The sequence below is a fragment of the Eleutherodactylus coqui genome, chromosome 5 (genome assembly GCF_035609145.1).
Source record: "Eleutherodactylus coqui strain aEleCoq1 chromosome 5, aEleCoq1.hap1, whole genome shotgun sequence".
Taxonomy (NCBI): Eukaryota; Metazoa; Chordata; class Amphibia; order Anura; family Eleutherodactylidae; genus Eleutherodactylus; species Eleutherodactylus coqui.
The window spans coordinates 7,262,988-7,285,173 of NC_089841.1; the positions used below are offsets into that span (position 1 = coordinate 7,262,988).

The 22,186-nt window shown below is 48.3% G+C and overlaps 1 protein-coding gene across 1 annotated transcript; it reads right to left on the reverse strand.

The window, feature by feature from the left end:
* Window positions 1–394: 394 nt before the first annotated feature.
* LOC136627296 (zinc finger protein OZF-like) lies at window positions 395–10,387 on the reverse strand. The gene is made up of 4 exons (XM_066602286.1): window positions 10,259–10,387; window positions 7,487–7,620; window positions 7,222–7,327; window positions 395–2,680 (listed from the first exon to the last, which is right to left on the reverse strand). Exons 1-4 carry the CDS (start codon window positions 10,341–10,343, stop codon window positions 1,932–1,934), a joined length of 1,074 nt encoding a protein of 357 aa, XP_066458383.1. The 5' UTR covers window positions 10,344–10,387; the 3' UTR covers window positions 395–1,931.
* Window positions 10,388–22,186: the final 11,799 nt, after the last annotated feature.

Here is a 22,186-nt window from a genome sequence, read left to right on the forward strand (position 1 = left end):
CCTAGCAGTAGCTTTGCAGCCAGTGAACAGGGAGATAGGCGAATATAAAAAAAAAATCATACCCTTGGACTCTTAAGGGAGTCCGTAACTTTAGCTTATGGTGCTCATAGGAGCTGACAGGTTTCCTTTAGAAAAATGTACCTAACTCTTGCTATTGGCTATTATTATTCATTCAGAAGTATAACAAACAGTAATCAATCACTAGGTGCCAAGTTGCATTCGCTTAAAACATCAATGTATCATAACTTCAATAATAGCCAATAATATTTACTAGCAAAAGTGTGAATGATTCAACAATGTTAGCAATTGACAATTTTCATATTGATTGGTGCAAACAGTGTATTAGCTTGGAGTCAAAGGCCATGCATCTGAACACCAACCAATCGGCAGCCAGTATACATAGCCGGCTCTATTAGTACAGTTGCAAATAAACAAAAAATAAAAATAACTCAGAAGCAAAAGAAAAGCCTGAGCTGTCCAACACTAATAGAAAGTAGATTCCTCTCTACTCTCTGGGGGGCTTCTCTCTGCCCACTTACAAAATAATAACCAGTTTTCTTTGTTCCCTGGGTAGAGCAGCTACTAGCCTGTTTAGCTGCTCCTTATGTATCCATCTACTGGCTTACCTGACTAAATCAGCCAGCAGGCTAGAAGAGATATACCTCCCCTCTATGACCATACCTGTATTGTTTATCATATATAACATATAATATAGTTCTTGGTCCAGTGACAACAGTCTTGTGTATACAAAATACAACCTTCCTGAAGATAAAATAAAGAAATAAATCTTGGTATTTGTATAGCGCCAACTTATTCCACAGCGCTTTCAAGTAATTAAATTATTACCCTCCACCAAGCTGGGTACTTATTTAACCGACCTCAGAAGGATTGAAGTCCGAGTCGACCTTGAGCCGGATACCTGAACCCTGCGAGGATTGAACTCCCAACCTTCAGGTCATGAATGATAGCTTAGGACTGCATTCTGTTTCCTTAGCTCTACACAAGGCTCTCCATGAGGATCAAATGATGATGGTCCACATATTTTAAATGATGAGCATTCATATGGGGTGTCCTTACTTCCCCCTCTATATTCTCCTACAGTGTGAGTGCAGTGTCACTGCTGACACAAATCAGATTTTTATGCTTTAGCAGCCATTGTTCCCTGGTCTGCCTAATTGACACAGGGAACCCACGATTAATGGCTGCTAAAGAATAAAAATCTTACACTTACCTTTTATGCAGGTGTTGTGCAGTGGGGTCATCTACCAGCAGGCTCTTCTTCTTCCTCCGACGTGCCGCCCCCCCCTCCGGCAATCCGCGCGTGCGCAGAAGAGAGGTACCCTCTGACAGGAGTCAGGACAGGCCGTCTCTCCACTGCGCATGCACAGCACTCGGGATTTCAGCTAGGACGGACAGGCCGCCCACAGCAAGCACTGCTTGTGACGTGCTTGCTGTGGGCGGGCCGTCCGTTCACCCCAGAAGTGGCTGATGGACGGAGCAGAGCAGGAAGCGGTCATTTTGACTGCTCCTGCTCTGCTTCAAGAAGCCACAGAAGCGGATCCCGGATGGAGGGGACATGTCTGGCGATCGTTCTTGGCCAGGCAAGGTAAGTAAAAACATTTTTTTCCATGTCAGAACCCCTTTAATAAACATGGCTTTCCTTTTCTTCCTTATCTACAATACTTTTCCTCCGTGGATCTTGATCACAAATGACCTGAGGGAAATAGAATTTGTCTTCTGTCCATAAAATAAGCCCTTTTATTGGCTGTAATGTCTGTGAATAATCATATCTATTAAAAATATTTTTGCTCTTATAACGTTTCCCATGCTTCAAATAAAAATCCAAATTCTTCCGTGTAACTTCTCTCATGACTTTCAAAATTTCAATAAAAAAAAAAAAAAAAAAAGCTTTCACATTTAGAAGATCAGAATTACTTCTCTGCTGTGTGACTATTCTGATAATGACGCTTAAGATTGCCTCTGTGCATAAAACATTTCCCACATTCTGAACATGAATACGGCTTCACTCCTGTGTGAATTTTCTTATGTGTAACAAGAGTTGATTTATACGTAAACCATTTCCCACATTCCGAACATGAATATGGCTTCTCCCCAGTGTGATTTCTATTGTGTATAACAAGACTTGATTTATGAGTGAAATATTTCCCACATTCTGAACATGAATACGGCTTTTCCCCGGTGTGACTTCTCTCGTGTATAACAAGACTTGATTTAAGAGTGAAACATTTCCCACATTCTGAACATGAAAATGGCTTCTCTCCTGTGTGACTGCTCTGATGTTTTGCAAGACTTGATTTTTGAGTGAAACATTTCCCACATTCTGAACATGAATAAGGCTTCTGTCCTGTGTGACTTCTCTGATGTGCAACAAGATTTGATTTTCCTGCAAAGCATTTCCCACATTCTGAACATGAATATGGCTTCTCTCCTGTGTGAATTCTCTCATGAGCAACAAGAAGTGATTTCTCTGTGAAACATTTCCCACATTCTGGACATGAATATGGCTTTTCTCCTGTGTGAAGTCTCTCATGTCTAACAAGAGTTGATTTCACAGCAAAACATTTCCCACATTGTGCACATGAATATGGCTTCTCTCCTGAAGAGAGCTGGGTGATATCTTCATCTTCCAATGATGTGAAGTTTCCCTCGAAGTTATTTTCTGTTAGGATTAAAAATAGATTCAGTGATTTTTTTTTTTACAACAAAGTAACAAATATATAACATTCTTATTAGACTGCAAACACACAGTTTATGATGAAGGTTGAGGTACAGGTATTTTTTGCGTTAAAGTCAGAAATGGATCCAGCAAGAAGGAGCACTGTAAGTCCTTTCTTTATAGTTTGCCTTATTTTTTAATCAATCCTTGATTTTGGCTCAAAAATCTACATCAAAAACTGCATGTGTGATTCCAGACTTATAATAGACGACCTTTAGGATGTACTAGAATAGCCAGAGTGTGAGATTATTGATCAGAATCTGGAATAGAGGTTTCTGGTATGTTTCTGTATCATTTTCACCAATAATTCAGGCTCTTCTAAAGGAGAAGAAGGTCCTATCAAGTAATGAGAAAGTGGAGCTGATGAAGCGGCCTCAGAGTGCAGATATATTTTGAAAAACTTCACTCAATTTATTTTAGTATTGCTTTGTTAGTACCCATAAGGCATTGGATCTTGTGATCACCTGATCTCTTGCACAATATACTTCAGTACTTTAGCAGTATATTGTGCATCTATTAGTGTTAGTGTATTAAAACTTGCATGGGCAGGACTTAATAGTATGCACAGCAGGTTTTTAAAAGGTTTTTAAACATTTCCCATTTATTGTCTGTAGTCTTCTTTCTGAGGGCATTGTTGCAGTCTACAAGGTTAAGAACATCTCTAAGCTAATCAAACTTTGCCTTCTAAAGTTTAGTATTTTCGTAGCTCTCCGATAAAACTCCCCTTTGAAAGACCAGTGAAAATTTATCATATTATGGTCAGTATTATCCAGGTGTCCCCCACCCTGCACCCGTTATTCTGTCAGGTCTGCTGATTAATATTCAATTCAAAATGGCCATCCCTCTAGTCGGTCCTGTACAAGTTGGGTAAGGTAATTATCTTTAGTTATTGACATAAACTTGCTACCATAATGAGATCTGCAGGTTTCAGCTTCCCAGTTTATATCCGGATAGTTAAAGTTCCCCATAATGATGACCTCATTGTAATTTTGCTATTTCATCTATGTTCATCAGTAATAGATTTTCTGTGGCTTCTGTTATTTGGTGGCCTATGGAAAACCATAATGAGGATTTTTTATTTATTTTTTCCTCCAGGTATTTGTACTCAGAGACTCCACAGGTTCATTTCCCTCACATATAATCATCCCCTAGTGTGGGCTTTAAAAAGGATTATTCATAAAGACAACCCTTTCCCCTTTTTCCAGTTTTTACGATCCCTTATGAACTGTAGCCCTGTAGTTTCACCACCCAGTCACAACTTTCATCCAACCAGGTCTCAGTTATTCCCACTATGTCGTAGTTTTCCTCAGACATTATTACTTTCAGTTTGTCAACTTCATTGGTCAGATTTCTAGTATTAGTCATAGAGTTTTATGCAAACCATCAGCCTGCCTATCCCTGATGCCACAAGTGGGAGGTCAGAAATGTGACTGGGACATGGTAATGTAGATCAAAGTTCATGTATTAGAATTCCAGGGGACTGCATGTGGATGCAGGAACTGTCCATTTACCCCCACTTGTCTCCCCGTAACCCAGCTTCAAACTGATGCAATTCATAGGAACTGGTATTTATTTTAATTCCTTTTATTTTCAGAACCATCTTGTGAATATTGCATGTTCCTTTCTTTGTAAGTGATCCTCTTTTTGTAAGCTCTGATACTTGTGGTAATAAGGTTTTATAGGTTTATTAGTCAAGTCCTTGCCCAACAGGCCACGATAAGTGCTCTCATTTTGGCTGCTGGAGAGCCAAAAGGGTCTGCATCCAGTCAGTGAGCAGAGTCTAGGTGGCTGACTTGCCTTGCAGTAAAACAGTTAGTGGTGGCAGCAGATATTTTTGAGGCATGCAGGACTTATGTTCCAATTTGCAATGAATGTAGGAGTGAAGGAGTGGAATAAGTCAATCCCTGTAATTGTTGGATCCTATCTAACATGCCGAGAACGCTGGTGTTCACGATACTGCCATTTTCCTTAAAACCTTAATCCACATCCTCCTAATAAAGTAGAAAAAAGAAGTATGCCTCTCCAGGAATTTAAAGGGAACCTGTTACCTCCGTAAGGCACCATAAAATAAATTCTGGGTGACTGTCAGTCTGTGGCCAGACGGCCCCAACAGGCCACTGAGAAGTCGCTCAGTAACACTTCACCACCACGTACCAGCGGCTTCATGAAGCCATGTCCTAGATATCTATCAATTGGGAACTGAGAGGCATGAGTGGAAGAAAAATCATCCCCTAGTGGTTGAGAACCCCATGGTACAAATGTCTTTGTCCCCAAGCTTTTTCAGGTAGAGGAATTCAACGTATCCGAGATGTATTTTACAAGTCCTGCACTTCTACAACTAATTCATTTACTTGGATCTGACTTTTTGTCCCCAAAGGATGATAATAAGCTTATGAAATTCCGAGATCTGGAAAGCATGCGGAGACAAAGCAGATGCTGCCCCACCGGATTCCCTATTGGCCTGAGTATTACGTAACAACGTTGGTTCTTGGGGTTGGAATCCAATGGTGGAGTGAGCTTTATTCAGATATAGGCAGAGTTTGGTACAAAAGGGATTGCAGATCAGCCACAATCAGTTAGACACAGAATTCAGTACGCAAAGATTGGGGATCAGAATAGGGATGAGCACGATGGATTGGACAAGCCAGAATAATCAGGCACAGGAAGTCCAAGGCTGAGGATGTGAACTGCGCAAAAACAACAGTGATTGACCACAGAATAGGTAGAATCAATAATTAATCCAAGGATGCATGAAGCCATAGGCGTACCGCCAGGAGTCGCAATGGCAACCTGACCCCTTTGCTGAGGGGGCCCAGATGCTGCCCTCCACCCTATACAAGTGAACATGCAGTGCATTCCCGGACAGCCAACCGTATTATTGCTGTAGTGCGGCAGACAGAGCGACCAGCCGAAGAAGGAGGGGGAGGAAGGCAGATGGCACTGCAAGGCAGGGAGCTGAGCAGGGTGGTGTCATCACCCTGCTGCTCTCCTCACACAGAGAAGTGGTCTGGTATGTATCTCTCTCTCTCTCATATCTATCGGTCTCTCTCATCTATCTAAAGCTCTCATCTATATATCTATCTCGCTCATCTACCTATCTATTTATCTGTCTATCTCATCTAGCTCTCTCTCTATCCCATCTATCTCATAACTATTTCTCTCATCTCTCTCTCTGTTTATCTTGCTCTCTCTCATCTATCTCTCTTATCTATATTTCTCTCTCTCATCTAGCTCTCTGTCTTCTATCTATCTCATCTATCTAACTCTCTCATATCTATCTATCTCTCTAATATCCATCCATCTATCAACTATCAGTATGTATATCCATCCATTGCTGGTTTAAGTTCTATATCTCCCTGTATATAATTACACACAATTAAATAATGCATCCAAAACACATGCGGTTTTTAATAGTGTGTGCAGTTTCTTAAAAACGTATCAGGTCTTTGAATATCGCATGCAGTTTTTTCATGTGTTTTTCTTAACTGTGGTTCAAAAGTTCAACAAAAACCATAAACACACCGAGGCCACTCTCATACGTGTTCAGAAATGCAGCTCAAAATCGTGGCATTTTTACTGCAATTTTGAACAGCCGTTTTTGAACATATGGTACAGAGTTTGATAGCACTTTTTAATGCACCCAATCATTGTGATGGGTGGGGAGGTGCATTACAAAAATGCAAAAACGCAAAAATTAAACAGACAGCTCTCAAAAAACGCGGTGTTAGAAACACCACGTATGAGCGCAGGTATGAGTAACCCAATTAAAATCAACAAGAGCGTTGTACCGTGGGTAGTATGGCGATTGGGACGCCACTCTAATAGTGGTAAAAAGCGATGTGTGCGCGAGAGAGTGGCCTACAGGGCTACAAACAAATGTTCATGTAATGCAGTAAATGAGTCATGTTTACAAAGATTACGCCAAGGGGCCAGATCATGTAAATAAATTTGTTTTGCAGCTGTATGCAGTACGGTTTAGGTATGGGTACGGGGGAAGGGGATGGGGGTGGGGGTGACTCGCGCTGAACTTTTGCACCCAGGCCCCTCAGCTTTTAGGTACGCCCCTGCATTAAGCGCACCACTAGAGAACGTGAAGAACTACAAAGCTTTGAGTGCCACGATGGTTACTCAAAGCTTTCACAACGGAACAGATCAGGGTTCAAGTCCCGCCATCTTCGCTTCCTGACACACCCGCTTCAGACATCTAGTGTTTGAGCTCAAAAATGTGCAGCAACCAGAATTGTATCCAGAAAGTGAACGGGACTGAGCAGGACTGAGCGGGACTGAGCAGGACTATCCCAGGCCTCTGCACGGAGCTGTGCTGGTACTAGTGCACAGTGGTTCTGTCATACAGATGTTTGGTGAGGTTCCACATGTTGGACCCCCACCAATTTGATACTTTTAGTCTACTAGGTACTGACCAATCCAACCAGAAGGAAAAGAAAAGAAAGAGATAACATTATTCTAAGTTAATTATTACATACCTGCAGTAACATCTACTGGAGTCTCCTCCTCCACTTCACTCTTACAGGGGTGATCGCCCATCACCCGCTCTTCTGCCTTCATGTTACTATTGGTGTGATCTTCCCTCTGATTTGTCATATGTAATAATTCAGTACAACAGTGCGGAGGGCAAAGAATCTAACAATCACCAAAACAGACCCTCAACATCTATGAAGCAACCTTTTATATATCAGATTTTTACCCTAAAGAGACAAGAAAACGTGAGATGCACTCGGGTGTAATTACTTTAGTCTCATATTCTGGTGAGACTTTACAGCCATCTACCTGCTGGTTCTCCGGGACATCGGGGTCTTCCTCTGGACAGTCCTGTGGATACAGACAGGGTCGTCTCTCCGGGGGATTTCTCCTACTGGCTCCATCTGTGGAGACACACAGTGACGGAACACATGAGCTCCTGTATATATAGGTATCAGAAACTTCTCTCATCACTTCCAGGGTTATCCATCAGGATTAGATGACGTTGTGCTCCTCACCGCCTGCACAAGGGTCCCGGCACCCCGTTGGACGCAGTGGTGACGTGCCCTGTGCCGCTAAGATTGGAGGGGTGGGAGGTTTCTGGTGTGTAGTGATGAGTACCTATGAAAAGTAGCCCAAGGAAGGAGAAGGAGTCGCCTGACAACAGGGTCATGGACACCCAATGCTCGTTGACACGCTTGGGGAACAGAAGAGTCTCGCCATGGACAGTTCTTAATTAGAGATGAGCGAGCGTACTCGGTTCGGGTGTTTTTGAACTCGAGCACCGCTTTTTCTAAGTAACTGACTACTCGGATGAAAAGATTTCGGGGGGCGCCGGGGGTGAGCGGGGGGTTGCAGAGGGGAACAGGGGGGAGCTCTCTCTCTCTCTCCCCCCCACTCCCCTCTGCAACCCCCCGCTCATCCCCGGCACCCCTTAAATCTTTTCATCCGAGTAGTCAGTTACTCGGAAAAAGCGGTGCTCGAGTGCAAAAACACCCGAACCGAGTACGCTCGCTCATCTCTATTATTAATCCCTATCTGTCAGATTCCAGCTGTAGGCGCTCTCACACAAAGTGTTGTTTTGTTCCGTATTACACGCTCATGCAAAGTACGCAGTACCAACCTCTGTTTATGTGAATGGGGCTTCTCACACCAACGTTTTTGCGCTGTATGAACGCACGCACCACTGCCTGCAGCAGCTCCTATTATCGGTGTTTTACTGCAGATTTCATGCACTAAATTGCCTATTGAAATGAATGCGGTGCGTAAACCATAAATCGGCGATTACACGAGTTGTACCGCGCTTTATATGCAGGTTACTATGCCACCGGGAAGGGAAAAACATGTAACATCGCCGTACGTGTCTGCACACAAATACGCAGTGAATCGCAGGCAAATACGCACAGAAGCGCAGCTCTGCACGCAGTAACACACTACGCCTCCATCCGCTGTGTGAGAACGGCCCTATCACAGTAACAGGTACCGCGGTCTTTATATAATCCGGGCGCGGGATCCTGCAGGAATCTGTGAGATCTCCCATCCTGTCCGGAGGATGAAAACCAGAAGTGCCTGCCGGAGTCCCTCAGGAAAGTCGGGGGAGTTAGACAGCAGGATGGGCGGCTTTTAGTAAGTCCGGGTTTGTAAAACGTCGATTCTGGGGTCTCTACAAAATAAACATGTGAACAGGTGGAAGGGACGGGTCCTCTAAAGGGGTTTTCCAAGCGCTTTTATTAATGGCCTCCAGACAGTTGATTACTCAGAACTCTACTGATCAGCTGTTCCGGCACCCGCTGTTACCGATGGGACGCAGAGGGCAGTAGAAGCGGATCGCTGCGCCCCGGTGAACAGGGCTGATAACGGCAGGCGCAGCTCTCACTGATTTTAATGAAAGCTGTGCCTGCAATTACCAGCGCCAGCCACTAGGCAGGGGTCCTAGCGATCTGCTTCGGCTCCCTACCTCAGCGGATTTTACCTGCCTTCCTCCATATTATTGCTGCTATCTATCACCATCATTGTAATGAGATCACCTTGTAGCGGCAGCAAACGTGCACTGGCTTCCTCTGGTAGTCACGACTCTTAAAGGGCCGCTATGCTGATTTTTTTTCCATCACTGTGTAGTTAGCCCCCCAGTGTATATAGGTTGGCTTGTATGACCTTGTTATTTCTCAATATCTGAAACTTTTTGGAATTCTTCTCTTCCGGGGTTCATGGACTTCCCAGATGCTCACAATGAGATCACTTGTCTCTCTGTTCTCTCCAGGAGTCACTAGTTCGGACATCAGCACTTCCTGTGTGATGAAACTGCATGGACTGTACCACACAATCTCTTTATAGGTGGAGAGAAAAACTCCCATCACATTACAGATGATGAAGGCATAAGGAAGATGACGGTTCATCATGATAATCACACTGTCCTCCCAGCAGACAGAGATGGTACTGGTCTGGCGTGAATTGCACAGTAAATCCAGCTTCTCCTCCAGTCACGTATAACATGCTGCTGCTTCCAGAGCAACTGGAGCCCCCGAGACACGAAGGGAAGAACTACTGGAGGCCGATATGTTGGAGTCTCGCTATGAATAGAAGTATTTGTTCATACCACGTCGGAGGAATGTCAGGAGGGTTCCCCCATGTAGAAGCTCTGATCTCCGCTGATGGCGCTCTACATTCTTAGTCACATACATTGCCCATTACCCTCCATGCTGAGAAGCATACAGGCCATAGCATACTGTATTGGGGGACACCTCTGCATAGTATGGGGTCGTCTACTCTACCAGCACAACAGATGCCAATAGGAAACACGTTTAGCATCTGTCATGTGAACGGAGCTCTACGGGAATGTATGACCTACATGGTAGTCATAAGGCTTTGATGTGATGTGAATGGAGCCAGAAATCAGGGAGCTCCTATATTACATGTCATTGCAGGCACATCTATATACATCGTACATGATGGTATTAAAGCTTCAACGTGGCTGCCAGTGCTAGACCGTACCTACAGTAAGGGGCAACAGGACTACTTACAAATATATCAGTCTCTTTTTACCTGCTGATGTACTTTGCCGGTGGTCCTCCATCACGACGTCCTTGTACAGATCCCAGTGTCCTCCTATATACTCCCACTCCTCCATGGAGAAATAGACGGTGACATCCTGACACCTTATAGGAACCTGACAACACAATATACAGTCATCACCCAGACCCTCCTGTTACTGTATAGTGTCCCCCACATTCCCCGCAGCGTCACCTCTCCGGTCAGCAGCTCCGTCATCTTCTTGGTGAGCTCTAGGATCTTCTCCTTATTGGTCAGGAGGTGCGGGGGAGGCTCTGTGATGGGGCTCGGGGTCCGGCTCCATCCTCCTGACTCCTGGAGGTGGATGATGGGAGTCACAGAGTCACTCGATGTCTTCACTGCAGTGTAATCCTGTGGATGATGAGACACTCAGGAGAAAAACTCTTCACCGACTCCAAATCTAGTAATCAGAATAAATCCTTAAATCATCTCCCATAACTAGTAATCGGTGACAAAACACGTAATATTATGACTTCCCTACTACTGTCATTATCTATGTCTCTATATAGAAGTCAATATGGATGGACCATGTGCTCTCCCCCTGCCATCATCTTCTATGTCTCTATATAGATATCAGACTAGATGGACCATGTGCTCTCCCCCTGCCATCATCTTCTATGTCTCTATATAGATATCAGACTAGATGGACCATGTGCTCTCCCCCTGCCATCATCTTCTATGTCTCTATATAGATATCAGACTAGATGGACCATGTGCTCTCCCCCTGCCATCATCTTCTATGTCTCTATATAGATATCAGGCTAGATGGACCATGTGCTCTCCTCCTGCCATCATCTTCTAAGTCTCTATATGGATATCAGACTAGATGGACCATGTGCTCTCCTCCTGCCATCATCCTCTATGTCTCTATATGGATATCAGACTAGATGGACCATGTGCTCTCCCCCTGCCATCATCTTCTATGTCATCTATATAGATATCAGTCTAGATGGACCATGTGCTCTCCTCCTGCCATCATCTTCTATGTCTCTATATAGATATCAGACTAGATGGACCATGTGTTCTCCTCCTGCCATCATCTTCTATGTCTCTATATAGATATCAGACTAGATGGACCATGTGCTCTCCCCCTGCTGTCATCTTCTATGTCTCTATATAGGTATCAGACTAGATGGTCCATGTGCTCTCCACCTGCCATCATCTTCTATTTTCCTGGTCCTTTTCTCCTTATTACAATGTGCCTACTTACCGATAAAAACCTAGAGCCGTTCACCTCTCCGGTCAGCAGGTAGATGATCTCCAAGGCGGCGTTCAGTAGGATCTCGGTAATCTCATTCCGCTCCTTATCCATCCTTGGTGGTCATTCAGTAGGAGACAACAGGATGATGTGGAGGATCTTGTCCTGCGGGAACCTTTATGAAGAGAGGAGCGGCTGTAATCATACAGGGGACATCATAGGGGACATACAGAAGTCACTTATAGAGCGCTGAGAGATGCAGGTTCTCTATCAACCCATGGATTAGAGGAGGATTCCCATCCACAGGATGCCCCACACATGGCTGACAGATGGGGGTCTCACAGGATGCCCCACACATGGCTGATAGATGGGGGTTTCGCCTCTGGGGGGCTCCGCTATTCCTGTAGCTCTTATAGCAGTGACTGGAGAGCCGTGGACGTGTGGTCACCTCTCCATTCATTCTCTGCTGTAATGCAGCAGCTGTTTCCCCCGGCAGTCAGAAGACCTCAGTTCTGTAAAGGGGTACCGGTCCCAGTGGTGGTCCCCATCTATCATACATATACAGTATATCCTGTGGATACGCCCTGGGTGGGAATACCCCTTTATGTTACATCTGTGGTGGAAAACCTTGTGGAAGCGCGGGGTTCTGAACAACTCTTAACGATAATTTTCTCGTGTAAAAGGGCCTTAAGAGCACAGGAGCAAGCTTCACTAGCTTGCTTTGTCTGGCATCGTTTGCCCGACATTTCGTTCCATGTAAAAGGGCCCTTAGAGGGGTTCTCAGACACTTCGCTTAGGATCGCTATGGCTATCTGCTTCCATCACTGTCTGCAGGGATTAGCTGATCAGTGGGGGTGCTGAGTAGTGAACCTCCCCCCGATGATCTACTGATGACCCTGGCTGAACAGAAGTGATGAATAGTGAAAGTCCTGGAGGATCGCTTTTAACCTCTTCCTGAGCTGCACATTTACGATGCTGCTGAAAAGTACTGTGAATGTACGCCACGAGGACGGCGCAGACTCAGGAGCGGTTCCCATGCCGTCCGCAGTGGGCGTGACATACAGCCGGCCTGGCAGGAGATCACAGATGCCGGCAGTTTACCTCCTTCACTACTGTCGGTGGCAGCCGAATGTCTGGGAGGGGCTCCCCAGCTGAGGAGTGCGGTGCGCCGGCGGATCACCAACTTCATCATATACAGAAAGAATTCAATACAAATCCTTCTCCATTATCACTGGTGGCGACAGTCGCTGCGCAGCCCCAGCCTCCTCCACGATCTAACTGGTCAGCTGATGGTCAGTAAGTATAACCCCCAGCGTGTGAGGTCAGATACAAGGAGGAGCCTGGGGGGCGCTGCACATTTATACCGTCTGCATCGGAATATAAAAATCACATGATGTATTTTCAACAGAATCTATTTCGAAAATCCAGTGTCAGGAAAAAATATATTAGCTCCTCATGTAAATCTGCGACAAACGTGTGAGGTTCGGCCTTGGAGTTCGGCAATGCATCAAGTGTCAGATCCACATCAGTAAAATGTGACACCATCTGTCACTTTACGGCTGAACACAGACGGTCGTATGTGAGCTGCGTCCGAGAATCCGGGGTACAACTCACATCGGCAGCGCAGACACCAGTGCTTGTGGCGTACAATCCACGCAGACAGCACACCGCGTGTCCTACTATCCTCTGTGATATGGATATAAACAGGACATGTGTGTACCGCCTGATAGTGCGGCGGGCCCAGCGCTCTACATGGATACACCAACGGCACGACCGCCAAATATACGGCTGCCTGACTGCGTACCAGGGTAGTTAATGTGGCAGCTGGCGTAGGACCGATCTGACACCGAGGCCTCGTTCACACGGCGGTTAATGTGGCAGCCGGCGTAGGACCGATCTGACACCGAGGCCTCGTTCACAGGGCGGTTAATGTGGCAGCCGGCGTAGGACCGATCTGACACCGAGGCCTCGTTCACACGGCGGTTAATGTGGCAGCCGGCGTAGGACCGATCTGACACCGAGGCCTCGTTCACACGGCGGTTACAGCTGGCGTAGGACCGATCTCACACCGAGGCCTCGTTCACACGGCGGTTAATGTGGCAGTCGGCGTAGGACCGATCTGACACCGAGGCCTCGTTCACACGGCGGTTAATGTGGCAGCCGGCGTGGGACCGATCTGACACCGAGGCCTCGTTCACACGGCGGTTAATGTGGCAGCCGGCGTAGGACCGATCTGACACCGAGGCCTCGTTCACCGGGCAGTTAATGTGGCAGCCGGCGTAGGACCGATCTGACACCGAGGCCTTGTTCACATGGAGGTTAATGTGGCAGCCGGCGTGGGACCGATCTGACACCGAGGCCTCGTTCACCGGGCAGTTAATGTGGCAGCCGGCGTAGGACCGATCTGACACCGAGGCCTCGTTCACACGGCGGTTAATGTGGCAGCTGGCGTAGGACCGATCTGACACCGAGGCCTCGTTCACACGGCGGTTAATGTGGCAGCGGGCGGAGGACCGATCTGACACCGAGGCCTCGTTCACACGGCGGTTAATGTGGCAACTGGCGTAGGACCGATCTGACACCGAGGCCTCGTTCACATGGCGGTTAATGTGGCAGCCGGCGTAGGACCGATCTGACACTGAGGCCTCGTTCACACGGCAGTTAATGTGGCAGCCGGCGTAGGACCGATCTGACACCGAGGCCTCGTTCACATGGCGGTTAATGTGGCAGCTGGCGTAGGACCGATCTGACCCCGAGGCCTCGTTCACAGGGCAGTTAATGTGGCAGCTGGCGTAGGACCGATCTGACACTGAGGCCTCGTTCACACGGCGGTTAATGTGGCAGCCGGCGGAGGACCGATCTGACACCGAGGCCTCGTTCACACGGCAGTTAATGTGGCAGCCGGCGTAGGACCGATCTGACACCGAGGCCTCGTTCACACAGCGGTTAATGTGGCAGCTGGCGTAGGACCGATCTGACACCGAGGCCTCGTTCACACGCGGATTTACTTAGTGAACTCCTAATGACACCTAAAAACACCGGACCTGCGTGCAGAAAACACGGGCGCAAGAAGACAACAATCTGGGGGGGAACCCAACAAGGCCACAGTCATGGCTGAGCCTCGGAGCTGCGCTGGGGTCACCCGCTGTCATCGGCTAGATCCACACCTACAACGACTACAAAATCTGATCCGTATGAAGTGCGAACCTGAGCGCCAAATACTGCAGATTCCAACTGGGAGTCATCTAGTGACCGGCGGAACCGCCAGCAGACTCCTCATGAAGAGGCCAGCACAGAAATCATCTGCTACTCCCATCTTACCACAGAAAACCAGAAGTCACCCGCTGGCTGATAACAGAGAGAACCAGACAGCTGAAGGAGCTATTTCCAAGGGAGCTAAAGGACCTGTGATGACATCACACCCATGTGACCAACTCTTAGGCTGTGATGGTTGAAGGACCTGTGATGACATAACCAGTAAAACATCCTCACACAAGCTTTAGCCACAACCTACCTCACTGCCGAGCTCTGGCAGCGGTCGCATAACAGTGACGTCATCACAGGTCCTTCAGTCACAACCTCCACTCTCCACAGCTAAGCTCCGCCCCTCGGGTCACATGACCATCACTGGTTCTCGCTGCTACAGCCTGGTTTCCCGCTCTTTCTGTGGTGAGGTCAGGTGATTTCTGTGAGGATCCGTGTGGAGGTCTCATCCCTCATACTGACTCATGTGCTTGTCTAATGGCGGCCATGTTTCTATTCCTCTTCGTTGCAGTCTCATTCCGGACGCTTCGATCATCCTTTTGACTTCCGGCGTTAGAGATATTAGACTTTGTGTCATTCTCTCCAGCCGCTCTCTTCTCTCATGCGTTTTCTATCATCTTCAGGCCATTTATTAGCCGCCAGTTGCAGCATTTTCCACACCGATTCACAATACAATTGTGTCAGATGTTCACAATGCTTTATCACTGACGGTCCCCTCACCGCGACGCTTTATCACTGACGGTCCCCTCACCGCGACGCTTTATCACTGACGGTCCCCTCACCGCGACGCTTTATCACTGACGGTCCCGTCACCGCGACGCTTTATCACTGACGGTCCCCTCACCGCGACGCTTTATCACTGACGGTCCCCTCACCGCGACGCTTTATCACCGACGGTCCCCTCACCGCGACGCTTTATCACCGACGGTCCCCTCACCGCGACGCTTTATCACCGACGGTCCCCTCACCGCGACGCTTTATCACCGACGGTCCCCTCACCGCGACGCTTTATCACCGACGGTCCCCTCACCGCGACGCTTTATCACCGACGGTCCCCTCACCGCGACGCATTATCACCGACGGTCCCCTCACCGCGACGCTTTATCACTGACGGTCCCCTCACCGCGACGCTTTATCACTGACGGTCCCCTCACCGCGACGCTTTATCACTGACGGTCCCCTCACCGCGACGCTTTATCACTGACGGTCCCCTCACCGCGACGCTTTATCACTGACGGTCCCCTCACCGCGACGCTTTATCACTGACGGTCCCCTCACCGCGACGCTTTATCACCGACGGTCCCCTCACCGCGACGCTTTATCACCGACGGTCCCCTCACCGCGACGCTTTATCACCGACGGTCCCCTCACCGCGACGCTTTATCACCGACGGTCCCCTCACCGCGACGCTTTATCACCGACGGTCCCCTCACCGCGACGCTTTATCACCGACGGTCCCCTCACCGCGACGCTTTATCACCGACGGTCCCCTCACCGCGACGCTTTATCACCGACGGTCCCCTCACTGCGACGCTTTATCACTGACGGTTTCCTTACTGCGAAGCTTAATCACCGACGGTCCCCTTACTGCGACGCTTTATCACTGACGGTCCCCTCACTGCGAAGCTTTATCACCGACGGTCCCCTCACTGCGACGCTTTATCACCGACGGCCCCCTCACTGCGAAGCTTTATCACCGACGGCCCCCTTACTGCGACGCTTTATCACCGACGGTCCCCTCACTGCGAAGCTTTATCACCGACGGCCCCCTCACTGCGAAGCTTTATCACCGACGGCCCCCTTACTGCGACGCTTTATCACCGACGGTCCCCTTACTGCGACGCTTTATCACCGACGGTCCCCTTACTGCGACGCTTTTTCACTGACGGTTTCCTTACCGCGACGCTTTATCACCGACGGTCCCCTTACCGCGACGCTTTATCACCGACGGTCCCCTTACCGCGACGCTTTATCACCGACGGTCCCCTTACCGCGACGCTTTATCACCGACGGTCCCCTCACTGCGACGCTTTATCACCGACGGTCCCCTTACCGCGACGCTTTATCACCGACGGTCCCCTTACCGCGAAGCTTTATCACCGACGGTCCCCTCACTGCGAAGCTTTATCACCGACGATCCCCTCACTGCGAAGCTTTATCACCGACGGTCCCCTCACTGCGAAGCTTTATCACCGACGGTCCCCTCACTGCGACGCTTTATCACCGACGGTCCCCTCACTGCGACGCTTTATCACCGACGGCCCCCTTACTGCGACGCTTTATCACCGACGGTCCCCTCACTGCGACGCTTTATCACCGACGGTCCCCTCACTGCGAAGCTTTATCACCGACGGCCCCCTTACTGCGAAGCTTTATCACCGACGGCCCCCTTACTGCGACGCTTTATCACCGACGGTCCCCTTACTGCGACGCTTTTTCACTGACGGTTTCCTTACCGCGACGCTTTATCACCGACGGTCCCCTTACTGCGACGCTTTATCACCGACGGTCCCCTTACTGCGACGCTTTATCACCGACGGTCCCCTTACTGCGAAGCTTTATCACCGACGGTCTCCTCACTGCGACGCTTTATCACCGACGGTCCCCTTACCGCGATGCTTTATCACCGACGGTCCCCTTACCGCGACGCTTTATCACCGACGGTCCTCTTACCGCGACGCTTTATCACCGACGGTCCTCTTACCGCGACGCTTTATCACCGACGGTTCCCTCACTGCGACGCTTTATCACCGACGGTCCCCTCACTGCGACGCTTTATCACCGACGGTCCCCTCACTGCGACGCTTTATCACCGACGGTCCCCTCACTGCGACGCTTTATCACCGACGGTCCCCTCACTGCGACGCTTTATCTGCGACGGTCCCCTTACTGTGATGCTTTATCACCGACGGTCCCCTTACTGCGACGCTTTATCACCGACAGTCCCCTCACTGCGACGCTTTATCACCGACGGTCCCCTCACTGCGACGCTTTATCACCGATGGTCCCCTCACTGCGACGCTTTATCACCGACGGTCCCCTTACCGCGACGCTTTATCACCGACGGTCCCCTTACCGCGACGCTTTATCACCGACGGTCCCCTTACCGCGACGCTTTATCACCGACGGTCCCCTTACCGCGACGCTTTATCACTGACGGTCTCCTCACTGCGACGCTTTATCACCGACGGTCCCCTTACTGTGACGCTTTATCACCGACGGCCCCCTTACCGTGACGCTTTATCACCGACGGTCCCCTTACCGTGACGCTTTATCACCGACGGTCCCCTTACCGTGACGCTTTATCACCGACGGTCCCCTTACTGTGACGCTTTATCACCGACGGTCCCCTTACTGCGAAGCTTTATCACCGAAGGTCCCCTTACTGCGAAGCTTTATCACCGACGGTCCCCTTACTGCGACGCTTTATCACCGACGGTCCCCTTACTGCGACGCTTTATCACCGACGGTCCCCTTACTGCGACGCTTTATCACCGACGGTCCCCTTACTGCGACGCTTTATCACCGACGGTCCCCTTACTGCGACGCTTTATCACCGACGGTCCCCTTACTGCGAAGCTTTATCACCGACGGTCCCCTTACTGCTGTAGTGGAAACCCAATATATCTATATTCTGGACTGTGGGCCTTTGGTAATGGACAATGAACCTGTTTTTATTCTGTATACTAAATGCCAGTACTTTTCCACTGCGACGCTTTATCACCGACGGTCCCCTTACTGCGACGCTTTATCACCGACGGCCCCCTTACTGCGACGCTTTATCACCGACGGTCCCCTTACTGTGATGCTTTATCACCGACGGTCCCCTTACTGCGACGCTTTATCACCGACGGTCCCCTCACTGCGACGCTTTATCACCGACGGTCCCCTCACTGTGACGCTTTATCACCGACGGTCTCCTCACTGCGACGCTTTATCACCGACGGTCTCCTCACTGCGACGCTTTATCACCGACGGTCTCCTCACTGCGACGCTTTATCACCGACGGTCTCCTCACTGCGACGCTTTATCACCGACGGTCCCCTTACCGCGACGCTTTATCACCGACGGTCCCCTTACCGCGAAGCTTTAGCACCGACGGTCTCCTCACTGCGACGCTTTATCACCGACGGTCTCCTCACTGCGACGCTTTATCACCGACGGTCCCCTTACCGCGACGCTTTATCACCGACGGTCCCCTTACTGCGAAGCTTTAGCACCGACGGTCCCCTCACTGCGACGCTTTATCACCGACGGTCTCCTCACTGCGACGCTTTATCACCGACGGTTCCCTTACTGCGACGCTTTATCTGCGACGGTCCCCTTACTGTGATGCTTTATCACCGACGGTCCCCTTACTGCGACGCTTTATCTGCGACGTTCCCCTTACTGCGAAGCTTTATCACCGACGGTCCCCTTACTGTGACGCTTTATCACCGACGGTCCCCTTACCGCGACGCTTTATCACCGACGGTCTCCTCACTGCGACGCTTTATCACCGACGGTCCCCTTACTGTGACGCTTTATCACCGACGGCCCCCTTACTGCGACGCTTTATCACCGACGGTCCCCTTACTGTGACGCTTTATCACCGACGGTCCCCTTACCGTGACGCTTTATCACCGACGGTCCCCTTACTGTGACGCTTTATCACCGACGGTCCCCTTACTGTGAAACTTTATCACCGAAGGTCCCCTTACTGCGAAGCTTTATCACCGAGGGTCCCCTTACTGCGAAGCTTTATCACCGACGGTCCCCTTACTGCTGTAGTGGAAACCCAATATATCTATATTCTGGACTGTGGGCCTTTGGTAATGGACAATGAACCTGTTTTTATTCTGTATACTAAATGCCAGTACTTTTCCATTACTGTTACAAATATAGATATGCCTTCTTTCATGTATCCAATGTATCTACTTCCTCATATGAAAATATCTGTTCTATAACTGCTGACATGGGGAAGCCAACATGAAACCAATCTATAGATATATCTGTTTGTCCAGCTGCTTGTGCATTTAGAAGAAGTAAAGAGTAGACAGTTAACCGCATTTGAGACAAGGTACTGCTTTCAGATACCGCAATAATTCCCCCAGCAATTTTACTGGAAACAGACGCGAATAACATGGGAGGTCTATGCTATTATTAACTCATGATGTAACATCCAATCATATCGAAGGAACCACACGTGGGTCCAAGACAACCCACTCATCTAATCCACCACCTGATGGCCAATCACAGATGACCGGAGGATGGAAGAATTGCAAGATGCTCATCCAATAATTAAACAATACATTGTATCTATGTAATCTTTTGACCTGCCCATATGTTAAACTCTTAAAAGAGGCTACGCGCCCAACATTAAAGGTAGAATTGAGGAAGCTTATACATGCTGAACCTGTGTCAGTGTGAAAACTTCTTATGCGCATATAATCAATTCAGAATTAATATGGAAGGGTGTAAACATTCCAAATTGATCAAGTCAGTGGACACAAAATGAATTCCACGACAGCTGGTTGCCCGTACGGGGAGTGATCGATAGGTTCCATAGAGCTCGGACAGAAGACACGGACATATGCGACCTTGGACTTGGCGGGCCCAATAAAATCATCAGAACACGGTAAGATAAATTAATTATCTATACCTGTGTGGCTAACTCCAGGCTCGCCTATGTGCCATGTCAAGGCTGAACGATTTGGATTCGCACGACAGGTATTTTTAAGACTCGATAAGAACCTGTCATAAGATATAAAAGGAATGTTTACATGCCTGTTGTCTTGAGAGTACTGGTCGATTGGCGAGGTCAGTGAATTGCCCTAAGGGGGAGGAAGACCCTGTACAGGTGCCCCTTGCTCGGGTCAGGTTTGGTGACGAAAACCTTAGAGTAAGGGACCTGTCGGGGTAGTTTGACTAAGGTGTCCCTGCTCGGGTCAGGTTTGGTGATGAAAACCTTAGAGTCAGGGAACTGTCAAATGTCTGGACAGGCACCGCTGCTCCGGTAGAGTCTGGTAAGAGACCTAGTAGAGAGGGGACTGCCAGACAGCATCCCGAGGGGCAGTTTAGACCAAACCAGCCGTACTGGTGTTCTGTCTATTTGTCTGTCTAGTTGTGTGGGTACACCACCCATGTCTTGCCCAAATTGCCAAAAAGGATTGTTATTGACGATAAGTACCCTCGGATGGGAGATCTGTAGTCAGAATAATCCCTATCCCCCACCCACCAGTGTGGTTATGGTCCACTGCTTGAGGGTGACAATCCATAAAAATTTGTTTATCATTTGAACGTTCATGAGTAGATCCCTCCATCTGAGGGTAGATTACTAAACTGTGTAGCGACAGAAATGCTAGAGACTCTAGGGCGGGACATACTGTGTCCGGCGTCTGAAGAGACTTCTATAATCATGAATCTGGCAGCCATGATTGAAATTGAAAGGCAACAAATATTGTACCAAGGTCAATTCTTACACCCTCCAGAAAAGTGTGGAAGTGGTGGAGAGTCAAGTTATCATTGATTAATCAAGCAATCTTTCTGTGTGTGTCCTACCTGTCTTTTATATAAAGTTAGTGTGGTTGTCTGTTGTGTAGAGCTAATCCTGCTGAGTTGTTATTTAGAAATAGTCTGTTTGTCTATCAAATAGAATTAGTATCAGTCCTACTCAACTGTAAGAAGGGATTGTCGGCAGTGAGAACGCATTGGCTGGGTTATAGCCAAGATTAATACACCGTACACAGCGGCGCGCTGTGAGTTCGGACTTTATAGGTTAGATGTTTATGACTGGATCCCTTCTAGTAAGGCAGACTACTAAACTGTGTCGCCTTTGAATTGTTAAACGTTAAAAGTATAGGCTTGTGCCCGTAAGTGAAAGTATAATTGTTTAGGGAAAGAAAAAAAAAAAAAGGCTACTAACTACATTTAAAAAGAGGAAGTGTGTAACTCTGAATAGAAGCGAAGCAATTCATGTGCTGTAACAAATAACTACTACGGATGTCTTGTTATGTAATCTAATCCTTGTTATACGTCCGTCATACAAATATAAAAAGTTATATGCCACTCACATCCTGAGGGGGCTCTTAAGAATACAAACTGTAACAAACTGCGTAGCCCACCATGCCCACAAGAAAATGCATCTATGTTTGCCAAGTCCCCAACTGGTGCTGATAATGCCAATTGTAACCACATACAATGTTAGGTGGTCACCGCTGTGAAAAGTTACAACATAATGTCAGTAAGAGGAAGAGAAGGTGGGCTGGAATGGCGTCAGTATCAACACATGCCAAGGACGCCAGCGTTCAATATAACAGTTGAGTTGTATAACAGTTCAGTAAATAGGGAGAATTGCAGTACATTACCAATCAGATGGAGATGCCCGGCATCTAAGACTGCATCTGCCCGGTCGCCGGAAGGACGACCAGGAACGAGTCTGGGACAAAAACTGTTGTAAA